Genomic DNA, 21,656 nt, shown 5'->3' with positions numbered 1-21,656 from the left:
GTAAGTATCGGGCTACAGATGCTAACAGCATTCAACCCAACTTTCAAACCCTGAGACCAAGAGTTGTCATTGTCAAGTAATTAGATTATTCAGAGAAAAACATTATTTCTAACATACTTGCTAGCAGGGCCGCCATTAGAAATCACGGGGCCCCGTACAACAAAATTTTTGGGGCCCCCTGGGCCCCGCCCACACTGACGACCAAGCTCCGCCCCATATCCCGCCCACTCCACATCGCAGTTAAAAGACCACACAGACATCAGCGCTAAAAAAGTAACCCCCCCCACACAAGTTGTAAAAAGCTATTGATGGTCAGGGCCCCCTTATAAAAAATTGGGGCCCCCAAAAAAAAAATTAAATTTTTTTTTTTTAAAACATTGGTGGCAGGGGCCCCCTTATAAGTTAAAAACAAATTGGGGCCCCAAAAAAAAATTTGAAAAAAAATTAATTTTTTTTTTGAAAAAAAACAAAAAAAAACATTGGCGGCAGGGGCCCCCTTATAAGTTAAAAACAAATTGGGGCCCCAAAAAAAAATTTGAAAAAAAATTAATTTTTTTTTTGAAAAAAAAAAAAACATTGGCGGCAGGGGCCCCCTTATAAGTTAAAAACAAATTGGGGCCTCAAAAAAAATTTTGAAAAAAAAAAAAACAAAAAAACTGTACTTGTACTTTGTATTTGGGGCCACCAAAAAGAAAATTAATTTTTTTTTTTAAAAAAAAAACACAAAAAAAACAATGGTGGCAAAGGGGCCCCTTACGAGTTAAAAAAAAATTGGGGCCCCAAAAAAAAAGTTTTAAAAAAAAGATTGGTGGCAGGGGCCAATAGAATATTAAAATAATACATTGGTGGCCAGGGGATTAAAAAAAAAAAAACACAAACTGGTGTTCAGTAGGATTGAACTCATGGCTTCAGTACTTCAACTTCGCCTCCTTTCGTGACTTCGGGTCTTTTCACCGCTTCAGGACTTCAATTTCGGCTGTTTTCGTGACTTCGGGTCTTTGCGCTGCTTCAGGACTTCGGCTTCGGCTGTTTTCGTGACTTCGGGTCTTTTCGGCGCTTCGTGATTTCTGGACTTCGGCTTTTTCCGTGACTTCGGGTCTTTTCGGCGCATCGGCTTCGGCTTTTCGGCACTTCCGCATTCGGCACGCAAGAGGCAAGACGTACGGCTCGGGCGCTCGTAAGGGGGGCCCGGATCTTCAAAAAATGCAGCGCTGCCGGGCCCCCCTTCATGCCCGGGCCCGGTACGCTTGTCCCCCCTGTCCCCCCCTGATGGCGGCCCTGCTTGCTAGACTGGAAATCTTCTTGCCTTCTGGTGCAAGAGTCTTTAATGACCCAAGGGAAGCATCTCCGTTTGTTAACTATCTGGAGAGAAAGGAAGCCACTTGTTCCTATTCTGATATTGTTACAGGATACAAAGGCAATGTTCACTCTAAAGGCAGAGACACAGATTCAGGGAGATTTAGTCGCCGGCGATAAATCACCTTTTTGTTGGGGAACTACCTCCCGCCGGCTAGAATCTAAATTGCTGGAGGGATAGCACTTGGAGCTCTTGGTTTTCCGAAGTCGGAAAAGCCAGAAAAGTTTACTCTCCATTAGTAATGAGCAAAATTTTTCACCAAGTTTTGCCGCAAAAATGATGACCACACACTCCACTGGGTGAAAAAATTGTAGTGCGTCCAAACAAATGTCGCCCATAGACAATAGACAATGCATTTTGGTGAATCACTACTCCATTTACTTACAACAAGAAAAGAGTCTAGAATTTGCCCAGAAAAACAAAGTCCTTAATTCTCCTATTACTACAGCTCAAGTAATGAAAACTATTGATAACTTAAAAAACTACAAATCCGGAGGTCCTGAAGGTCCTGACTTTTTAATTTTATAATGCCATCTGTTAAAAAATCTTTCCTTTTTTAACAAATTTGTTTAATTAAATTTACAAGGCTTTATTGCCTAACATTATCTCTAATATCAAACATATTCCCAAAGAGGGGAAAGACCCATTACTACCATCATCATATTATCCAATTTCCCTAATTAACCAAGATTTTAACATTTTTGTAAAAATCTTGACAGATAAATACTACCAGATATTTCCCCCTTTCAAAATGGATTAATAAGGAAGAGATCAGTTATTAAAAAGGTCTGTGCACCTCTGAACATTTTTTATATAGCAAATAAACAAAGTTCTGTGTTTTCTACTTAGTTTAGGTGCCAAAAAGGCTTTTTATTAATGTTTCATTGGAATATATATATATATATATATATATATATATATAAAAATTGTTTTGATCACTTTGGATTTAATGGGGCTTTTACTACATGATTAAAATGAATATATTCTTCACCACAAGTGAGAATTTTAAATAGCAGGAGAACAACCTGATACTTTCAGATTATACAGAGGCACTAGACAATGGTGTCCCTGATCTCCCTTACTCTATAATACCTCTATAAACCCCCCTTGTTCGATTCCAATCTGACATTTTTAAAGGGATTTAGATCTGTGGTAAAACACTAAAAACAACTGCATTTGCAGATGATTTTCTTCTTATTGTACAAGACCCCAGAGATCTATCTTATTCTTTCTGACAGTTGGAAGGTTCAACAATTTAAACTTGTTCATCTGGGTTATGAAAAAATGTTTGTTAGAGACAATTCCTCTGAATTGTATTCTTATTGCCCTAAATGTGAAAAAACTTCCATTATCTCTGGTCCTGTATAAGATAGGGAATTTCTGGTATGATGTGGAAAGTTTATTTAATTTTAAACATAAAATGTAATGTTAAGCTATCTCCAAGTTTTTATTTATTGCATATTAATCATGCTGAGGTACTCTAGCTCCCTTGATTATTTAGCTAAACATTATGTATGGCTGCCTCCAAAAAAGCTTTATTTTACAATTGGTTAAAAAAAAAAAAAGATTGTCCCTCTGTAATGGATAGCATTTCTTACCTTAAAGGGGACCAGTCACCCCAAAAATTTTTTCCCAAACCCTATTTTATCACATTAGTTAAGCAAAATTAACTTTAATTACACTATATAAATTATTGGAATCTGGATTCCTTCACTTTGGGAATTCATAGCAAGGAGGCAGAAGCCATTTTGTTATTAATACAAACCTTGCATCATTTCAAAATCTTATTTGTGCACCAGAATTGGGGACCTGATGGCAATCTGCATGCACGGGTTACACAATTAAATAGTGAAGAGATTGAGGGAGGGCAGTGACATCTAGTAAGTGCTGAATAAAAAGTAATTGCCTGCCCCGCTCTATGCCTAAGGCATAGAGAAGGGGGCAAACAATATTTGATTGACAGCCACGATTTTTAAAGGAGAATCAAAGCTACGGAGGCATTTTATTGCCAATAGATTAGCTGCAATAGTGCAAGCTAGAATGCAATATTTATTCTGTAGAATGTTTTACCATACCTGAGTAAAAAGCTCTAGAAACTCTCTGTTTGTTTAGGATAGGAGCTGCAGTATTAACGTGGTGTGACATCACTTCCTGCCTGAGTCTCTCCCTGCTCTGGGCTCAGATTACAGCAGAGAACGGAGGGGGCAGGGGAAGAGGAGCAAACTGAGCATGCTCTTGCCCAGGGCAATGAGGTTTAAGCTGAAGGCAGGAAGTCTGATACAGAAGCCCATGAGTACACAATAGAAGGAAAGAAATGCTGTGTTTCTTTTGATAGGGGACTCAGAGCAGCATTACTTTGGGGGTTTACTGGTATATGTAGATGGACCTTTCTGATAAGGCTTACTTAGTTTTAACCTTTCCTTCTCCTTTAAACAAGTTTACAACAGCTATGAATGCTTTAATAAAACTATTAAACAATTATTTGGATTTCATGTTTAATTTGAAACTTCCCGCCATATGCAAATTAGGCAAAACTAGCGCAACCTCTCTTGGCGCAGTAACGCTAGCGCAACTTCGCCAGCGTTCAATGCCCTGGACAAAACTTCGGATTTTAGTGAATTAGCGTTGTCCTGGCACATCTACGCCTGGCGAAGTGGTCACTGAAGAATTTTCGGAGGTTAGTGAATTTGCCCCTAAGTCAGCTAGTATTGCTGAGGCAAGTCTGTCTTATGGTTGCTCACTTGATTAAAGGTTTAAACGAGTTTACAACAGCTATGAATGCTTTAATGAAACTAATTATTTGGATTTCATGTTTAATTTGAAAAGGAATTTTATGTCTGGGTGACAAATCCCCTTTAATCAACAAAGCTGGCAGGAAGCTATTAAAGCAAACACAAGTGAAGCAAAGTTTAAATTGTGGTTTAAAAAGACATGACTTAATTTTTATTTTTTAACTCCACAAATAAAGATCTGATTTTTTAAATGCTTCATATTTAAACAGATAGGTTTGATTGAGGGCCCTGTTTTTCTATTCTTATCTACAACTTCTTCTTTTACTCTGTTTTCATTTTTTGAGTCGAAAAACCACACTAACACACGAGACTTATATCTGCAGGGCAAGCCCTTGCAAAAGTTTTACTGCGGTCTTTTGAGGGCAAGGTTGCTATTTTGGGACATTTGTTCTTACTCTTACATCTGAAAAACTAACTTTGCATATTTATTATAAAACTTCAATGCTGCTTTAGAATGATGTTGGTGAGACAACGTTATCTATTTACCTGAAGATTTGGAGTCTAAGGGGTAAATTTACTAAAGGACAGCATGACTTAACTTCGGTACTTTGCTGATTTACTAACGGGCACAGGCGTAACTTCAATAGCGAAAGAGAATCATGCTGGCGCTCATTCGCACTCAATCACCAAGCAAAGTTGTGCTCTGGCGAAGGGACGTAACTGCGCAAGTTCACTAAGATGCAGATTTAATGAACGTTACCTCTTGCGCCAGACTTGCCTTCAGCACCTCAGACCAGGCAAAGTGCAATAGATAAGTCCCAAAAAATGCTGGCATCTTTTCGTTTTTTCAGGGTGATAGGCTGCAAAAGAGCGTAATTTTTTTGGGGGGTAACCGGCTTTCCCCCCTACATTTCCTAACATATGGCACATAAACTATACACTGGGCTCATGTATAGGGCAATATAACAACTTTATTTTATTAAGGTTTCCCAGGCTTGTGTAGTGTAATGTATTTGCTGCAACATATACATCCATTGAACTTTAACTTCCCGCCGTATGCAAATTAGGCAACACTAGCGCAACTTCGCTTGGCGCAGTAACGCTAGCGCAACTTCGCCAGCGTACTGCGCCCTGGACGAAACTTTGGATTTTCTTGAATTAGCATTGTCCTGGCGAATCTACGCCTGGCAAAGTGTTGCGCTGTGAGTGAAGCCATCACTGGAGAATTTTCAGAGGTTAGTGAATTTGCCCCCAAGTCAGCTAGTACAGGGGAGGCAAGACTATCTTAAGGTTGGTCACATGGTTAAAGGTTTGGACAATAAATAATGGCAGACAGTCATACTTACTGTGATCTTTCTTTCCTGGATGTCAGTACATGGAGTACGTCCCAGAAAGGAAGATCCTACTTAGTATGACACAATGCTCCCTTGACAAATTCTATGTCAGTACTCACCAGAACACAGCAAGCTACTCTTTCCACATTGGTAAATAGGAAAGAATAGGGGTAATAGGCACTAACAGGAACATGAGATAAGGAATGTGTATCATTGTAGTGAACACACAATCATGCAACTTCTATAATTTAACATATATACAAGAGAGAGTGAGAGGATGAACCAGACTGAGTGAAAAAATATATATTGCCAAAGGCAACACCCTGGAAAGTGAGCCCGATAAATATTAGCCACACTCTCAGAAAGTGAGATATGAACACACCCATACATATCATATAAGTGTGAAATACTTACTCCCCTACTCACCAAGAAGCGGCTATCAAAGGTATGCCTAGTTTCAGAAAAGATCGAAAGGTGCCTGGAGTAAAAAACTCCATAACTCTTCACAGGTATGACATTTTTAAAGTATTGCAAAAAGCACAGTACTAGGAGCTACACACAAGGCATGTACCATAAAACCCTACTGAAATTAGTCACGGATGCCTAGCATAAACAGACCTAGCTGGCTAGGCTCTATAGGCAAACCCCCCGTGCATGGGTGTGGTTGGCACCATGGCCCTCTCACAAGGGGGTAAAGACCAGCCAATGGCAGGGGACAATTCCTGGGACTAGGGGTAGACGACAGAAGTAGTATGTGCCAAGTGCCCTCCACATCACACAATAGGCAGTGTATCTTCTGCCTACACTAAGTTCTGGGCCTGATGCTACTTAGTGTAATCAGATCTGTTCTAACAGAAAACTGATCCTCTAAAAACAGGGAGAGGGGACCTAAATTTTAACTGGGGTGAGAAGGACTTACATAGTGTAAGATCCTGTGTATGGGGGAGAAACACCAGTAGCAATTCCCATCCAGAGAAAATAAAGCCAGGGGAAACCACAGCTACTACCTATGGAAACAGAACCTAGGCAGATGCTCAGAATCATACACAAAAGCCAATCTGTCTTAATCCTCCATGTAAGAACATATGTATAGAAAGTCAGTATGAAAGTAATACTAACCACAGCATAAGGTATAGTATATGCCAGTCTTCTCACACACATACACCTTGTATAAACTTAAAGTGGACCTGTCACCTACACATAAAAAACTGCATAATGAAAGTCCTTTACAAATTAAATATGGAACCCCAAATTTTTTTTTCATTAAAACATCCATTCCTGTTATTAAGGTGTTTAAATATCTAAACTGTCAATCAAATATTACCTGCCCCGCCTCTATGCCCGTGGCATAGAGGAGGGGCAGTCAATTACTTTCACTTTCCATTCAGCACTTCCTAGATGTCACTGCTCTCCTCACATTCCCCCTTCCCTCCTCAGGCTCTATAATTGTGTAGGGCACTGCACATGGACATTAGGTCCCTCATTCTAGTTCATACACATGATTTTGGGGTGATACACAATTTCCCTTAATAACCGTGTCCACAAAATGGCTGCTGCCTGCTTGTTGTGATTGTATAATTCCAAAACAGAAGCAAACAAAATTGAAATAATAAATACAGTGTAAGTAAAGTTTATTTTGCTCAACTAACATGATAGAAAAGAATTTGAAATTATTTCTTAGGTTGACAGGTCCCCTTTAAATATTATACTTGTACATTCACTATATTTGCTGTAGGCTGTCAAGGGTATGGGCTATTTGCATAATGCATACCATTTGTAACCGTTCCACACAATAAAGATATGTTGTTATCCCCTTGGCGAGTGGTACTTTGACTATAGTACTTATACAAAATTATATAACATATCAACTATTAAACTGCGCAATATGGACCCAATCAACAAAGCTGATCATAGGATTGGACTGGCCATATAGATATTCCAGGCTGCTGGTGAGGCACATTTTTTTACTGCTCTGTCTGTTTTGACTTTCTCCTTTTTGAATCTGTACAAGAAAGGGTTAAATCCCATGTGAATTTTCCTAACATAAGTCAACAAACATTATCTCTCTTTCATCTGGAGTTACTCTCCATAAACTGACCTGTTTGGATTGTGATTGTAGCTGGCCACTAATGGTCAAAATTAATATGCTGATTCAGCCTAAATTAGCAGTTTATCTGCCCATGGTTGGACCCTTCCTGATGGAGCATAAGTCTCCAGTACAGAATCTAAGTTCCCACTTTGTACAGCAGGTGGAGGCCAACATGAGAACTGCAATGTGCTCCTATATTATGGAACAAGAAATAGGGGAAACATCCCACCTAAGGGCATAGGGTACAGTTGCCAGGACTTCCTTTGCCAATGCGGTATTTAACCCTATTGGTCCCTACAGTCTCTCCGCCATTAAACCACTTTGTCCCAACAATGGAATTACACATTAATCAGAGACAAAATGTAAAATGGTGCAAAAACACATCAGTGCTAAATACATCATCTGTTAGTCTAGGTAATACTATCTGGGTACAATGGTGAATGTTGAAAGAAAATTAAGTATCATACTTTGTTTATATCCCTTAATATTCACTTAGAGCAAACTGAAAAACAACTATAGAAATCTAAAATAACAAAAGGATTAGGATGGGTACCATGCCACCAGAATTCCAGGCTTTTATTGTCCTTAATCCTAGAGTTGTGGGTTTCTTGGCTTTTTGTGGAAGAGAAAGGGGATAAGAGATGAAGCTCTATCCAGCAGAATAGGAAATGATTTTCTGGACTCATCCTCTAACAAGTCCTGCACATGAAGAAAGGTGGCAGCTTCCACAAGGAGTCCCTATACTTCAGATTCTGGAAAATGTACTCTATGGAAGTTCAGACCAATAGGAGTATGGTGGTGATTAAACTAAATCCCCCAAGCTTCACCAAGGTGTCCTTACAGGAGAGGTAGTAGCTTGGATGGGGTTTAATCCTTCCACCATTAGGGAGTACAACACTGAGACTGAGGTGTCAATCATCAAAAAAATATCCACAGCTTTTTAGAGAGTGTTTTAGAAAGCACCAATCGTTCAATACAACACATCATAGAGGTAGTTCAAGTTCCTCTACCACTCTAATATATGAATGGACAGTCCTCAAGGACATATAGTTTACTTTGTAAGGAGCTCTCCACAGAGACAATCTAGGTGTTTATTTTCACTGCATTGTATAACTCTCTGCACCCAGGAAATAGTGCTGGACATCTGAGGGTTTGCACAACCAGGAGGAACACAGAAGGATCTGCCAAGCAGGCTGGTATTCTTTTGGAAAATGAGGGGCTCACTACTCAGAGAACTAACCCATCCTGGAGCAGTCTCTGTAATTGACAAATCTCTGCCCCAGGCAGTCATGCTTCCCAGTGAATCTGGTGCAGGTGTTTGTTGAAGAGGGGGAGTCTGACCAATTCTATGTGCAAGGGCTAAGGGCAGTGTTCACCCCTCCTTTGGTAACTATGGTCCCCCTGCCACTCATTTCAGACTTTTATCCAAATGTATCACCCCAGACATGGGCCAAACTTTTGGGAACTCCAGCTGGAGTGTATTACTCAGCCCAGTTGTCACACCTTGCATCCAGCATGCTGATGGGGACAGTAGATGGTTGTCCTGCAAAACCCAAGCACTGATCAGTGCAGGAGCATCTGATCTATTTATATAGAAAACGGTTTTGGGCATACAATAGAGGACAGTGTAGATCTTAAACACAAGCCAAACTCATTTCTGATGAACATGTCGGCACCAAGGAAATTCTGAGGGCAGAGCAGTTTGATGTCCATGATTTAACACATAAGCCATATTCTATTATCTATATCTGCTGGTTGAATCATGTAACCACACCAACATGCCTTCCCCAGTATTTTCATGCAGTTATGGAAGGCATTCAGGCTTCAATGCAAAGGCATTTTCTACAATTTTGTCGCCTGGGCTGTAAGAGATTTACTATAAAATTGTTAAGTTACACAGCGCGAAAACCACTTATTAAAACACAAACCAGGTGTCAGTTTTTAAAACTTTTTTAATTTTTAATTTTTTTTTGGTTTTATTTTATATTATCTACAAAGTAAAAGATTTTTTTTTTTTAACTTAAAAGTTATACCACTGCTATAATACAGCAGCTGCACCATCAAACCCGATTCATAAATAATAATCCATCGGTTTGACGATAAGAATCTTTACTGAATTGGTTTCAAGTTTAGTTAGACATAAAAGGGGTTTAGAGTCTTGATTTTTTTTTTTTTGAAGGTGAAGATAGCAGCAAGAATCTTGTGTTACTTCCTTTGCTAGCTGATGAGTTCATAACTTAGAAGGGCCTTTAGAAATAAATAACTTCCAGTTATCAGCAAGCATAAACAGGGCTTTTTGGAGGACTGATGCAGGCACTGAATAGCCTGTGAACTCACACGTGCCTCTGCTCGGTCCGAAACTTCCCACTGCAAGATGATCAGTTAGCATTCCTATTTGATGTTACAAGAAATCAATTTAACAAATATGAGAAACTACATGTCAGAAGCCTCCAGTGAAGAGAAGCGAGTGGTGGTAGGGTTTCCAGCCTTTTCACATTCTCTCCTCCAGTTTCACAGCTACTGCTGGTGGTGTGCTTGCACTATGAGATAAGATAAAAAAAAGCCGCAATTTGAAATATTCATAAATATTAATGTAAATAGACAACTGTAAATTCACATGTATGCACTATGCATTTTATACAAAGGGAAACCTTTTTAAACGGCAAATAAAACCAGCTTTCACGTCCTCACAATTCTTTGTAGTTATTTCAAAAAGCTTCTACATAATAGGCTTTTATAACGGCTCGTCCATCTGCGTGATCATTTCTGTGCTCTCTTATGGAGATTGTGCTTGTAAGCTCCATTCGAAACCCTATCGATCGGCGTCTTTGAAGCCGTTCTTTATAAAGGATGTACAGCCACTCACATTTGAGCAGTTAATGGCTAGTTCTAAAGGTAAATGTTCACAGTTTAAGTCATTTGCAATCCATTTTTCATACCTCCTCAGCTGACGATATAAAAGAGGGGTATTTACAGATAGACGTTACCAGAGAAAAGGCAGAACACAGCCGCTTTATTAAAAGGTTCAACAGCAAGAGAATTTTAAAATTGCCTTTTAACGCCCTTATGACAAGATAAACTAAAGTAAAGAAACATCACACTTTCTCCTAATGCTCATGGCCACTTGCAAGGCCAGAATACAAACCTGGAGGATGTGTCATATAGGAGAAGTGTGCGGTTGAGACTGGAATGGGCTGTAGGGCACTTTGAGCACCCCCGGGTGGTTGAGCAGTCATCAACATCATGGGATGAGCAGTGGGATGTGAAGGAACCATTCCAGACTGTACATGAGCCTGTATTAAAACATTTATAGGCAGTAAATGTCAAACCCTTGGCAAAAGAGGATCCCATAGGTGCAGTCAATTCTTAGTTAGTTTATAAAAACCCTCATCACATAATTAACCCATTTAAAAGAACAGTAACACCAACAAATGAAAGTATATTAAATGCACTGGTTCAACTGCTGTGTTTGCTTCAGAAACACTACTATAGTTTATATAGACAAGCTGCTGTGTAGCAATGGGGGCAGCCGTTCAATGCTGAAAAAGGAAAAGTTACAGGATGTCCTTTCATTCATTCCCCAGTATTTTCATGCATCTACAGGCCCGGATTTGTGGAGAGGCCAACAAGGCCCGGGCCTAGGGCTGCAGAATTTTAGGGGGCGGCATGTTACCCAACCACAGCCACATTGGTTCAGAAACACTGGGGATGCGAGGGAGATACAATCGTTTATTAGATTTCCCATGCACAATCCACATTGATCCAGATCCGATGATAAATATTGGCACGAATAAAGGGGCAACAAACGACAGTGGGCCTAGGGGCGCCCACTATGTAAATCCAGCCCTGTGCATCTAAGCATTTGATCGCAAAGTCTGTTTCCAGATTTTCACTCATATTACAAATGTAGTTAAAGGCTACATAATTTTTTGTATAGGTGAATTACCACTTAAAAGGGGTTGTTCACCTTCCAGTTCAGTTCAATTGTTTTCAGATTGTTCACCAGAAATAAAGACATTTTTCAATTGCTTTCCATCTTTTATTTTTAACAGTTTTCCCAAAATTTAAGTTTAAAGTTCCTGTCTCTGGGGTTTCAGTCTGGCAGCTCAGTGATCAAGGAGCATCTGAACTGTTACAATTTGCTGCATTTAATTGATAGATTTAGTTAACACATTTCTCAGCATCTGTGGAATATAAGTAACTTTTGTATCAATTCTAACAGCTCCCTCTAATGAAACTCAGGGATTCTGCTCAGCTTCTGTTAATGCCTGTAATGTTCTACCCACCTGCTATAAATGAAGCTGAACTTGTAGACCAATCATTATTGCAAAAGGGAAGAGACAATCTCTATGGCTACTTGCACAGTACACCGTTTGTTAAGCAATTTATACCATTATGAAATAATATAGAACGGATTTACCTGTTGCACATGGGCCATGTGAGGTGAATTGGTATATGCTTGTTGGACATGTGATGGGTGAATGGTGAAAACAGTCTGCTGAGTTGGGAAGTTGCTTTGTGGGGACTGTGCATTGGAGCCAGGTGTCATGGCTGGGGGCGTTGGAGCAAGACCTGCATGGTAAATTGCAGACTGCTGCTGTTGGTTAGCCAGATGCAGAGCTTGTTGCGCCTGATGTTGATGGTGCTGTAATAAGAATTAAAAAAAAAAAGCAAAGCAATGGGAGGGGTAAGAAATGTGTCAATATATTCATATATAATGGAAAACTATCAAACATTATCAAAAGATTTTCTTTTAAAGGTTCCTATGTTAAAGAACATTTATACAGTTGTGGAAAAAGAACATTTACACATTTCGTTGATTTTTATCAAGAGTCACTAGACACACACACACGTTCCTCATAAACGAACATAAACTTGCTGATAAACTAGTGTGTGTGAATGTGATAGGGAGCTTAGACTGTAAGCTCCACTGGTGCAGGGACTCATAATGACGTATAATGTGTACAAAAGTGCTGCAGGACATGCTGGCACTAAATAAAGGATGCTAATAAGTAAACAGAAAAATGTCATACCATTTTGCTAGCATATTAAATTCTTTAAAAACCACATAGAAAGCAGAACAACAAAGGAATTGTATGACATGGTTGCCACTTGATTAAAAATGTCCAGCTCAGCCTTTAGACTAAAAATGTATACCATACTGAGGAATAGGACATATGGAAATTGGCATTGTTGAATGTTAAATGATTTTCACAAGAGTTCAAAACACAGGCATTCTGAATTAGCTCACCTGAACTGGACTTGGGGCTGGGTGACTTCCCCCATGTTGGCTTTGCTGTTGGCCTGTAGGAGTTGCTGAAGGCTGAGGATGAGGAGGGTGTTGGTGTTGGTGCAGGGCTGCATTTGCGTGAGCATACTGCTGTGCTAATGAGCTAGCTGAAACTAAAAGCATTTAAAATTAGCAAATTACCTTTTTCTAAAAGCCAAAACAGTGTACTAATGTTACTATTCTACACCTACTCTAAACCCAATGATATTTGCCTCCTCCCACTAACACGGACTGTTAGATTCATATTTATAAAGTGGAGTTCACTGTGACCAGATCATTGCTGCATATTTAACAGTACAGGTACATGTATGGGAAGCCTTCTTCTCAAACCAGTTATTCAGAAGGCGCTGAATTACAGGAAGGCCATTTCCCACAGACTCCATTATAATCAAATAATTTCTAATTTTTAAAAATGATTTCCTGTTTCTGTACCAGCCGGCATGCGCCTTACAAATGTTTTAACAATTACTGCTTAACTCAAGTGTGTCCATTTACCAATTTTAACAAATGGCTCTAAGTTCATTGTACTTGCAATGGCTTAGTTCACACATTAAAGGGATTCTGTCATGATTTTTATGATGTCGTTTTTATTTCTAAATTACACTGCAAATAATTCACTCTACAATATAAAATTTCGTTCCTGAACCAGCAAGTGTATTTTTTTTTTTAATTGTAATATTGGTGTGTAGGGGCCATCTCGGGTCATTTTGCCTGGTCATGTGCTTTCAGAAAGAGCCAGCACTTTAGGATGGAACTGCTTTCAGACAGGCTGTTGTTTCATCTACTTAATGTGTCTCAGTGGGACCTGGATTTTACCAGGCAGCTGTTATCTTGTGTTGGGGAGCTACTATCTGGTTACCTTCACATTGTTCTTTTGTTTGGCTGCTGGGGGGAAAAGGGAGGGGGTGATATCACTAACTTGCTGTACAGCAGTTAAGTGATTGAAGTTTATCAGAGCACAAGTTACATGACTGGAGGCAGCTGGAAAACTGACAATATGTCAAGTCCCATCTCAGATTTCAAAATGAAATCTGTTTGCTCTTTTGAGGAATGGTTTTCAGTGCAGAATTCTGCTGGAGCAGCACTAATTGATGTGTTTTGAAAAAATAAAAAAAAATTCCCCATGACAGTATTTCTTTAAGGTACTTACCATACATGGTATGAGTTTGTTCAGGAGTGGCATACTGTGCAGCAGATGAGGATACCAGGCCAGCCTGTGCGTGAGATGGTGGTGCCATCATTCTTGTGTTCCCCTGTATCACAGAACTATATACATGTGGGTGCTGAAATTCACAAAATGAACACATTCAAAAGTAATTAAAAACTGCAGATCCCAATAAGAACAATAAAACTCAGTGGCACACGGCAAGCTAGAGTGCAGAATTATGCAGAACCATGAAACATTGAATTTGTAAAATTCTGTAATTGTATGCAACAAAGACCAGATAGGAGGCTTGGTTGTGCAGTGCCCAGGAGGTGCTCAGTGCTCTTCTGGAGAGAGCGGAAACTAAGCGGTGTCGGCAGTCCTTTGTGGTGGTAGATTAATGTGATTAGGTTTTTGATAAAGGAGGCGACGGCCACTTTAGTGGCTCTATAGCAGGGGTGCCCAAACTTTTTGCAATGAGGGCCAGATTTGGTGAGTTGAAAATGTGTGGGGGCCGACCATTCAGCCTGACATTCTTTGAACCATTAGGAATCGAGTAATCATAGCAGTAATATTTGGGCACATTGGTCAAATGATCTGCCACTTAGTCTATACTGCTGTCTGTGTGCTGAAGGTGTTAGCAATAGACACGTACTGGCACGTAGTGACGACACTTCTTTAGTTTACTGTACTGGCACGTTAGTACGTCGAATGACACCTTTAGCCCTAAAGAAGTATGCGAAAACAGCGCATCTCTACGTGCCAGTACGTGTCTATTGCTAACACCTTCAGCACACAGGCAGCAGTATAGACCAAGTGGCAGATCATTTCACTAATGTGCCCAAATATTACTGCTATTGGATTCCTGATCACACTTTGCTGGGGGCCTCATTATTATTAATTTCATGATGGAGGCTAAGGGCCGGTGTAAAGTTGAAAACGGGCCGCAATTGGCCCCTAGGCCGCACTTTGGACATGCCTGCTCTATAGTCTTGCTACTGGGTCCGTGAAGGACCCACCACCTGAGAGAACATCCGGGAGCCAAAAGGTGGGAAGCCAAAAGGTGTTGAATGAATACAAACAAAGCTGACATTTGAACCTTGAGGGAATCCCCCTTATCCACTTGCCAAGACCATCCTGAAGAAATTCCAACAAGGTGGGGATCATGAATATATGGTGGTTGGGCTTACTACTCTTGCACCAGGATATGTAGGTTGACCAGATACAATGCTATGCGGTTAATGTAGCATGGTGCTGCTTACCTCGTCACAGACTTCCCGATTGCGATTTCAATAGCCATTACGTCTATGAAGATTCTCATTTATTCAGGTCATGATATAAAATATCTAGTAGAATTAAGTCTACTGGACATTAAAGGCAACTGAACAGTTACGTTTTTTTTGTTGACTAAATTCTACTCGATACTGAATAGTCGTTACGTTAGGGAGAGTCTCTACAAGTTGGGGATACCAGCAGGGTCCTTGTAGTAGGTCGTCTGGGTTAAGGGCCACTGGTCATGGGGTTGCTACAAAGGAGTTAATGAGAGATGTAGTGTAAATAAGAGCCCCCTCAGAGGGTAAGATTGTGCAATACAGTAACACATTACTGTATAGAATGAACCTAGCAGAGCAAAAGAGATGTTAGGGTGGGGGCATCAACCTTGAAGAAGGTAAGCTGTACTGGAGGGTCTGAGGATGGATTGGCCATTTCTGGACCCATGGCTTGACCCTAACAAAATACCCAGCAGCTTAGCCTTTGTAGATGTGAAGAGAGTTGGTGGAGGGAAGCCACGTATAGAGGTCACACAGTGACCCTGCGAAAAAGGGAAGAGGCGCTGGACTGAGGACCTGTGGTTTGTATACTGAACATGGTCACATCCTCCCTGAGCGTGCAGACTTGTGGTGTGTCTACATCACGTTGGTGCATCCTTACTATGCGTAAGAGATTTGACCATCCCAAGATGGTGGCCAGAACTTTGCGTTGCCGAACCGGAGATTTGAGCCGTGGCAACAATCCTCTGGCGTGTGTGCCCAAAACAGCACTAGAGCATATCTTGTAAGGGCAGAGGATGCAGGACTGGGATCCCATAGATAATGCCCCAGACAGCGCTACTGCATGTCTTTTAAGGGCAGGGGCTGCAGATCCAGGATTGCACATTGGCAGAGCTAAAACATGCCTACACCAGATCCCCCAACAGTGCTCAAGCATGTCCTAGTAGTCAGCCAGATGAGGTTCTAAATGAAGTGAAGCAGCGCTGTAGAATGACCAAATTGAAAAATAAAACTAAAATAAACTAAACTAAAATATATAAGATATAAAGAGGCCTAGCTCCTTCCGGAGGACGGTGGGGTTAATAGAAGAAAGAGGAGGGTCCCCGGTGGAGGGAATAAACGTTTTTGTCCATCCTTCCTAGAGGAAAAAGCTGTAATAACCCATGTGTCCCCCATGCTGCTAAGGGACAATCGAGAAATTAAATTATATGCAAGTACAGTAACAGAATAATTGAATAAAGATGACTATTACCTGTGACTGATAATGCTGTACATGCTGCATAAGTTGTTGATTGGGAAACTGCTGAGGGCTGTAAGTCACATACTGAGCAGAATAGGCAGGTGGAGTAGCAACTATTGGTGGTCCTGCTGCAGATACTTGATGCATCATTGTATTCTGGTGGTGCTGATCTTGACGTTGCTGGGCCATATTGGGTACTAAACAAGAGAAATACATTAGTAACCTCTAGTAAGTATTTTTATAAAGTGATCCTGATTTCTACTTCCCCAAACACTGGTACATTTACACTAGTCACTCCAAGTGCAACTGAACCAGTCAGTTGTTTGAACAAGCCCTTAAAGGGTTTGTTCCCCTTTGAAATAACTTTTTGTATAATGTAGACAGTGATATTCTGAGACAATTTGCAATTGGTTTTCATTTTTATTTGTTGTTTTCAAGTTATTTAGCTTTTTATTCAGTAGCTCCCCAATTTGCAATTTCAGCTATCTGGTTGTTAGGTTCCAAATTACCCTAGCAATCATGCATTTATATGTATAAGAGACTGGAATATGAATAGGAGAGTAACTGAATAAAGGGATAATAAAAAAGTAACCTAACAGAGCATTTGTTTTTAGATGGGGTCAGTGACCCCCATTTAAAAGTTGAAAAGACTCAGAAGAAGCAGGGAAATAATGAAAAAACTATACAAAATAAATAATGAAGACCAATTGAAAAGTTGCTTAGAATTGCCAATTGTCAATCTATGACATATTAAAAGTTAACTTCAAGGTGAACCACTCCTTTAAATGACGGGTTTTCTCTACACAAACCATGTGGTATGAGGCTGTGTAGATGTAGCTGTTTGATGTGAAACTGTAGATATTTCAGCACAGCTTAACACACTGCATTATTTTCTTCCCCTAAAACCATGCAACATGCACGCAATCCAGATGACACCGTCTCACCTTTACCTGCTCTGTATGTCTTGGCTTGGTTCATTGACATTGTAGTCATTGGAATGGAGTATAATGGCTGAAATAAAACAGATGGTTATACCAATTATATTGGTTTTGCCAAAGTAGTAGTAGTAAAAATAAATACGTTTGTTCTACATTCATCTTTTGTCATAGCCACTCTCTCTCAAATTAGCTTAAACTGCATTTCTCTCTATATAGACCTTAGCAATGGGGAATATATCCAATGACGTTAGCAGCTACAAATCTTGCATTTAGTGTCTTGCATTCTGTGCAGCCCCTTGGGCTTATATAGCTCTTTACATATTCTATTGCTAGCCAATACCTCATTAGCACCGATTTCAAGTGGGTCATGTGATCATAGTGTGGGCAGCCGTTCAGAGTGGCAGCCATTTCTACCTTGTTGAGCCTAGGGTGTGAAGGTACTCTGTTTTTACCTCAAGGAGACATCTTTTGGATTATGATTTCTTCAACAAAGGTCAAGGAATTAAAGCTCATCTAAAGGCTGTGTTCTTGTGAGTAAGCTTACTGCTAAGTGTAAATTCAATCCCATTTCTACCACGACTTACTGGAGGCAGAATACATTCTGTGACATCATTGACCTACAGCTACCTGTGCAGGTTGGAACTTGCTAAATCCAACAAAGCAGAAATCAATCAGTACCACCATAATAATTTTAAATGATCATAACAAATGTAAAACCTGCTAGCTAAATCAATTATTTGTGTAAGTGTAATATATACACACACTTCCCATTCTGTGTATTTGACACAAGAGAGAATAGGGAGGTTTTTTTTTTTTTTTTTGTAGAGAATAAAGGTTCACCAATATGACCAATCAGTTCATGTGGATATGAAAGATTACCTGAACTCCAGGGCTCACAGGAACTGGATACATCATATTCGGAGCAAAACATACTGGCTGGGTGTACACAGGGGTTGGCTGCTGATGTCCAACCATTGATGGACTTGCCTGAGCTTGGGGACGAGGTGAGGTTGGTGTTGTTGAAGGCTTGGGCTAAAGCAAAACGAGAGAGAGATTATTAACACTGCTATAATCAAGAAACCAGTTACATGCACTAATTTTTCTGTGTACCTTATCTCCAATTACTGGAGATCATTGGGAACATACCCTTTAATTATGTGCAGTTGCTGCCAAGCTAATTTTGCAAGGTGTAGCCAATTCTTCATCAGAGCGCTACATAAGGTGTGAGATGAGCTGTCTGGTTGCTAGGGTGAGTTGGACCCAAGCAACCACCTAGCTGCTAAAATTCCGCACTCAAGAGCCGTCATCCAAAGTTAAACATTTCAAAAGCCATCGAAAATAAAAGATGAACACTTTCAAAATGGTCACTTGGCAAACCTTACTTAAAAGTATTTATTTATTTTTTAAATAAATTCTAGATTCCATGTTCAATTGAAGAGAAATAATAATTACTTGAGCATATGATCTTGGATTGAACTCCTTTGCGTTTGGATTCAGAGTAGATTTTCTCACTTGCCTGTAAGAGAGAAAAAATAGCCACAGTTAGTAAAAGTATAGAAGCCACACATCTCACATATGCAGCAGTTTTTTCCAAGCATTGTTAAAGTTAACTAATCGGGAAGCGTCTTCATTAAATGGAGATTTATTTTAAGCATCTATACAATACACAGCACTTTCCCATCTACCTCAAAGACTGTCAGGAAATTCAAAACACAAAAAGGAGCCAATCACACAGAAATCTTCTGAACAGGTTTGTTGAGACATTCTCATTGCAATACAGTTATGTGGCCATTTGTCTATCTGACACACCACATGATGTCTATGGAAACTAGAGGGCACAAAGTGCTCCTGCTTCTTGCTTTATAAAATTTCAGGTTGAAAGCCCTGCTCAATGCCCACTATGTGCCTTCCTCTGAAATGCTAGCTATAATAAATGAAGAAGCACAGAAGTCATAATGCAGGTGGAGAGAAGCCAACGCACTACCCTCCGATCCACTGTCTGTGCAGTAGCAGGTACATTGTCCGTCTGCATCCCCATAAATAAAGCTCATAACGGCGAGAAAATGCACAGTTCCACCAATATCCCCTGCATGCGTCTGCACACAAGCCAACAACATGCCTGTTACTGCAGAGACAGCAGAGAGGAGGGAAGCACATCAGCATCTTTTCACCTAGAGAGAAAATGCAGGTGGAGAGAAGCTGCAGCTGTGCCTTGTGGGACATTCGCCTATGATATAAATGGTGTGTGTTCATTCTGAAGGTCTAGGGTTTTCTTTCTAATAAACCATGCAAATGTTCCAATACAGAACTGCCCCTTTAAAATTCAGTTGAACCTTTACCTTCAAAAAGATGTTTTAAAGGAACCATAACACGAAAAAAATTAAAGTCTTTAAAGTAATGCAAATATAATGTACTATTTTTACGTATTTGCTTCAGAAACTCTACAATAGTTTATACAAGTAAGCTGCTGTGTAGCCATGGGGGCAGCCATTCAAAGCTGAAAAAAGGAGAAAAGGCACATGATACACAGCAGATAACTGATAAGCTCTGTAGTATACAATGGGATTCTTCAGAACTTATCTGTTATCTCCTGTGTTTGAATGGCTGCTCCCATGGCTACACAGCAGCTTATTATGTGAAGCAAATACACCAGTACTTTACACTTTCAATTTTTGGTGTTACCGTTCCTTTAAGTTTTCCATTGAGCATTCATTTTTCTAAAAAGAAAAAAAAAAAATCTGAAATATGTATTAACATATAAATTGTTCCCCGGGAAATTTGAAGCGATATGGGGTACCTGGTTAAATGTGCAAGCTGGTTAACTGCCTATACACTACGTAATGGATATGACATTTTATACCTTACCTCCCCCCCTCTCTCTCAACTTTCTCCCTTTTCTATCTCTTTATTGCTCCTTTAACTGTGTTATGTTTTAAAACTTTAAATAAAAAACTTTAAACATATAAATTGTTGAGAATATCATAGTTGAGGTGGTGGGTAAAGAGTATATAAGCTACCTACAAAAAACAAAAAAAAAAAAACAGTTTTTGCATTTTTGTCATTTCTACTGAAACTAGAAGGGACTAATTTTCTTGCAGCCATAAGATAGGGCCTATGTCACACAACTGACTCAAAGATGGTTGAATGAAGGGCTATGATACATAGGTGGGTCATTTATCAACACTGGGCAGAAACCCACAGCATTCAAAATGTTGCATTTATTATTCACAGATTTTATGGGTTATAACCCACCGCTAAATCTGCCCATTGTTGATAAAGGAGCACAATGATGTGATTCCAAACAGCTAACATTTAGTGTGTGCCCTTAGTCACGCTGGGTTTTGTAAATCCTATTGGGTAAACTACAATACCAACACATTTTAGCAAAGACTGCCCTGCAGCAGATGCTGGACTAAGTTTATTCAGTGACAAGATGGTCACATGATAAGGCCACACATACAAAGACTATGGGGCAAATTTACTAAAGGCCAAAGTGGCTAACGCTAGCGAAAATTCGCCAAAGTGGCGTCATTACATTGCTGCTCCATTAGATTTCTGCACTGTAACAGCCCTCAATACTAGTAAGAACCCATGTGCCACTGGACTCCTTCAGTAGGAGAAACAACAGCCTGTCAGAAAGCAGTTCCATCCTAAAGTGCTGGCTCTTACAAATTAAACAGAATTTATTTAATAAAATAGCAGCAGACTGAGAAAGGCTGAGGAGTCAGCCGAAACATCAAAGTGAAATGTGTTCAAACTTTCATAACCTGCCAAATTCTGTAAAATGAACATGGTAATTGTGGCCACAAAAATGGACGTGGTCAAAGAATTTTTGCCGCACTACATGCGCCAACTTTTTTTTATCCCTCTTTTTGTTTCCAAAATGTTGGGAGGTATGCAACAGTAAGAACCCATGTCCCACTCAACTCCTTCAGTAGGAGAAACAACAGCCTGCCAGAAAGCAGTTCCATCCTGGCTGGCTCTTTATGAAAGCACATGACCAGGCTATATATCCACTTATTTGTTCAGGAATTACAATTTACATGGAAGAGTGAATGGCTTGTAGTGTAAACAGTGTAATTTAGAAATAAAAACGACACCATAAAAATCATGACAGAATCCCTTTGAACTCCTTTAAAAACCCTTCGTCAACACTGGGGAAAGATGGGCTAAATTGCACAAGCCCCCTGTATCTGCCGACCACAGGAGAGTCACTTTACAGTGGGTATGCCTACCTCCTAGCATGAGATTAAGGACATTA

At 39.9% G+C, this 21,656-nt stretch overlaps 1 protein-coding gene across 8 annotated transcripts in view; it reads right to left on the bottom strand.

Annotated features, from left to right (window-relative positions):
* Positions 1-9,446: 9,446 nt before the first annotated feature.
* atxn2.L (ataxin 2 L homeolog) overlaps positions 9,447-21,656 on the bottom strand; it is a 57,270-nt gene continuing 45,060 nt past the window's right edge. For 6 of the 8 annotated variants that reach the window (XM_018250007.2, XM_018250025.2, XM_018250051.2 and 3 more), the window contains 9 exons: positions 18,848-18,911; positions 18,275-18,427; positions 17,402-17,468; positions 16,470-16,654; positions 13,953-14,085; positions 12,764-12,915; positions 11,933-12,157; positions 10,658-10,805; positions 9,447-10,052 (listed from right to left, as the gene is read on the bottom strand). In XM_018250007.2, coding sequence (XP_018105496.1) covers positions 10,030-10,052; positions 10,658-10,805; positions 11,933-12,157; positions 12,764-12,915; positions 13,953-14,085; positions 16,470-16,654; positions 17,402-17,468; positions 18,275-18,427; positions 18,848-18,911 — 1,150 coding nt within the window. In that variant the 3' untranslated portion in view covers positions 9,447-10,029. The remainder of the gene's footprint in view (positions 10,053-10,657; positions 10,806-11,932; positions 12,158-12,763; positions 12,916-13,952; positions 14,086-16,469; positions 16,655-17,401; positions 17,469-18,274; positions 18,428-18,847; positions 18,912-21,656) is intronic. The other 2 variants (XM_018250043.2, XM_018250034.2) reach the window with 1 other exon arrangement.

The sequence above is a fragment of the Xenopus laevis genome, chromosome 1L, assembly GCF_017654675.1.
Source record: "Xenopus laevis strain J_2021 chromosome 1L, Xenopus_laevis_v10.1, whole genome shotgun sequence".
In the NCBI taxonomy this organism is placed as follows: domain Eukaryota; kingdom Metazoa; phylum Chordata; class Amphibia; order Anura; family Pipidae; genus Xenopus; species Xenopus laevis.
The sequence above is the reverse complement of the archived record's forward strand: the minus strand, read 5'-3'. Positions and strand labels throughout refer to the sequence as shown.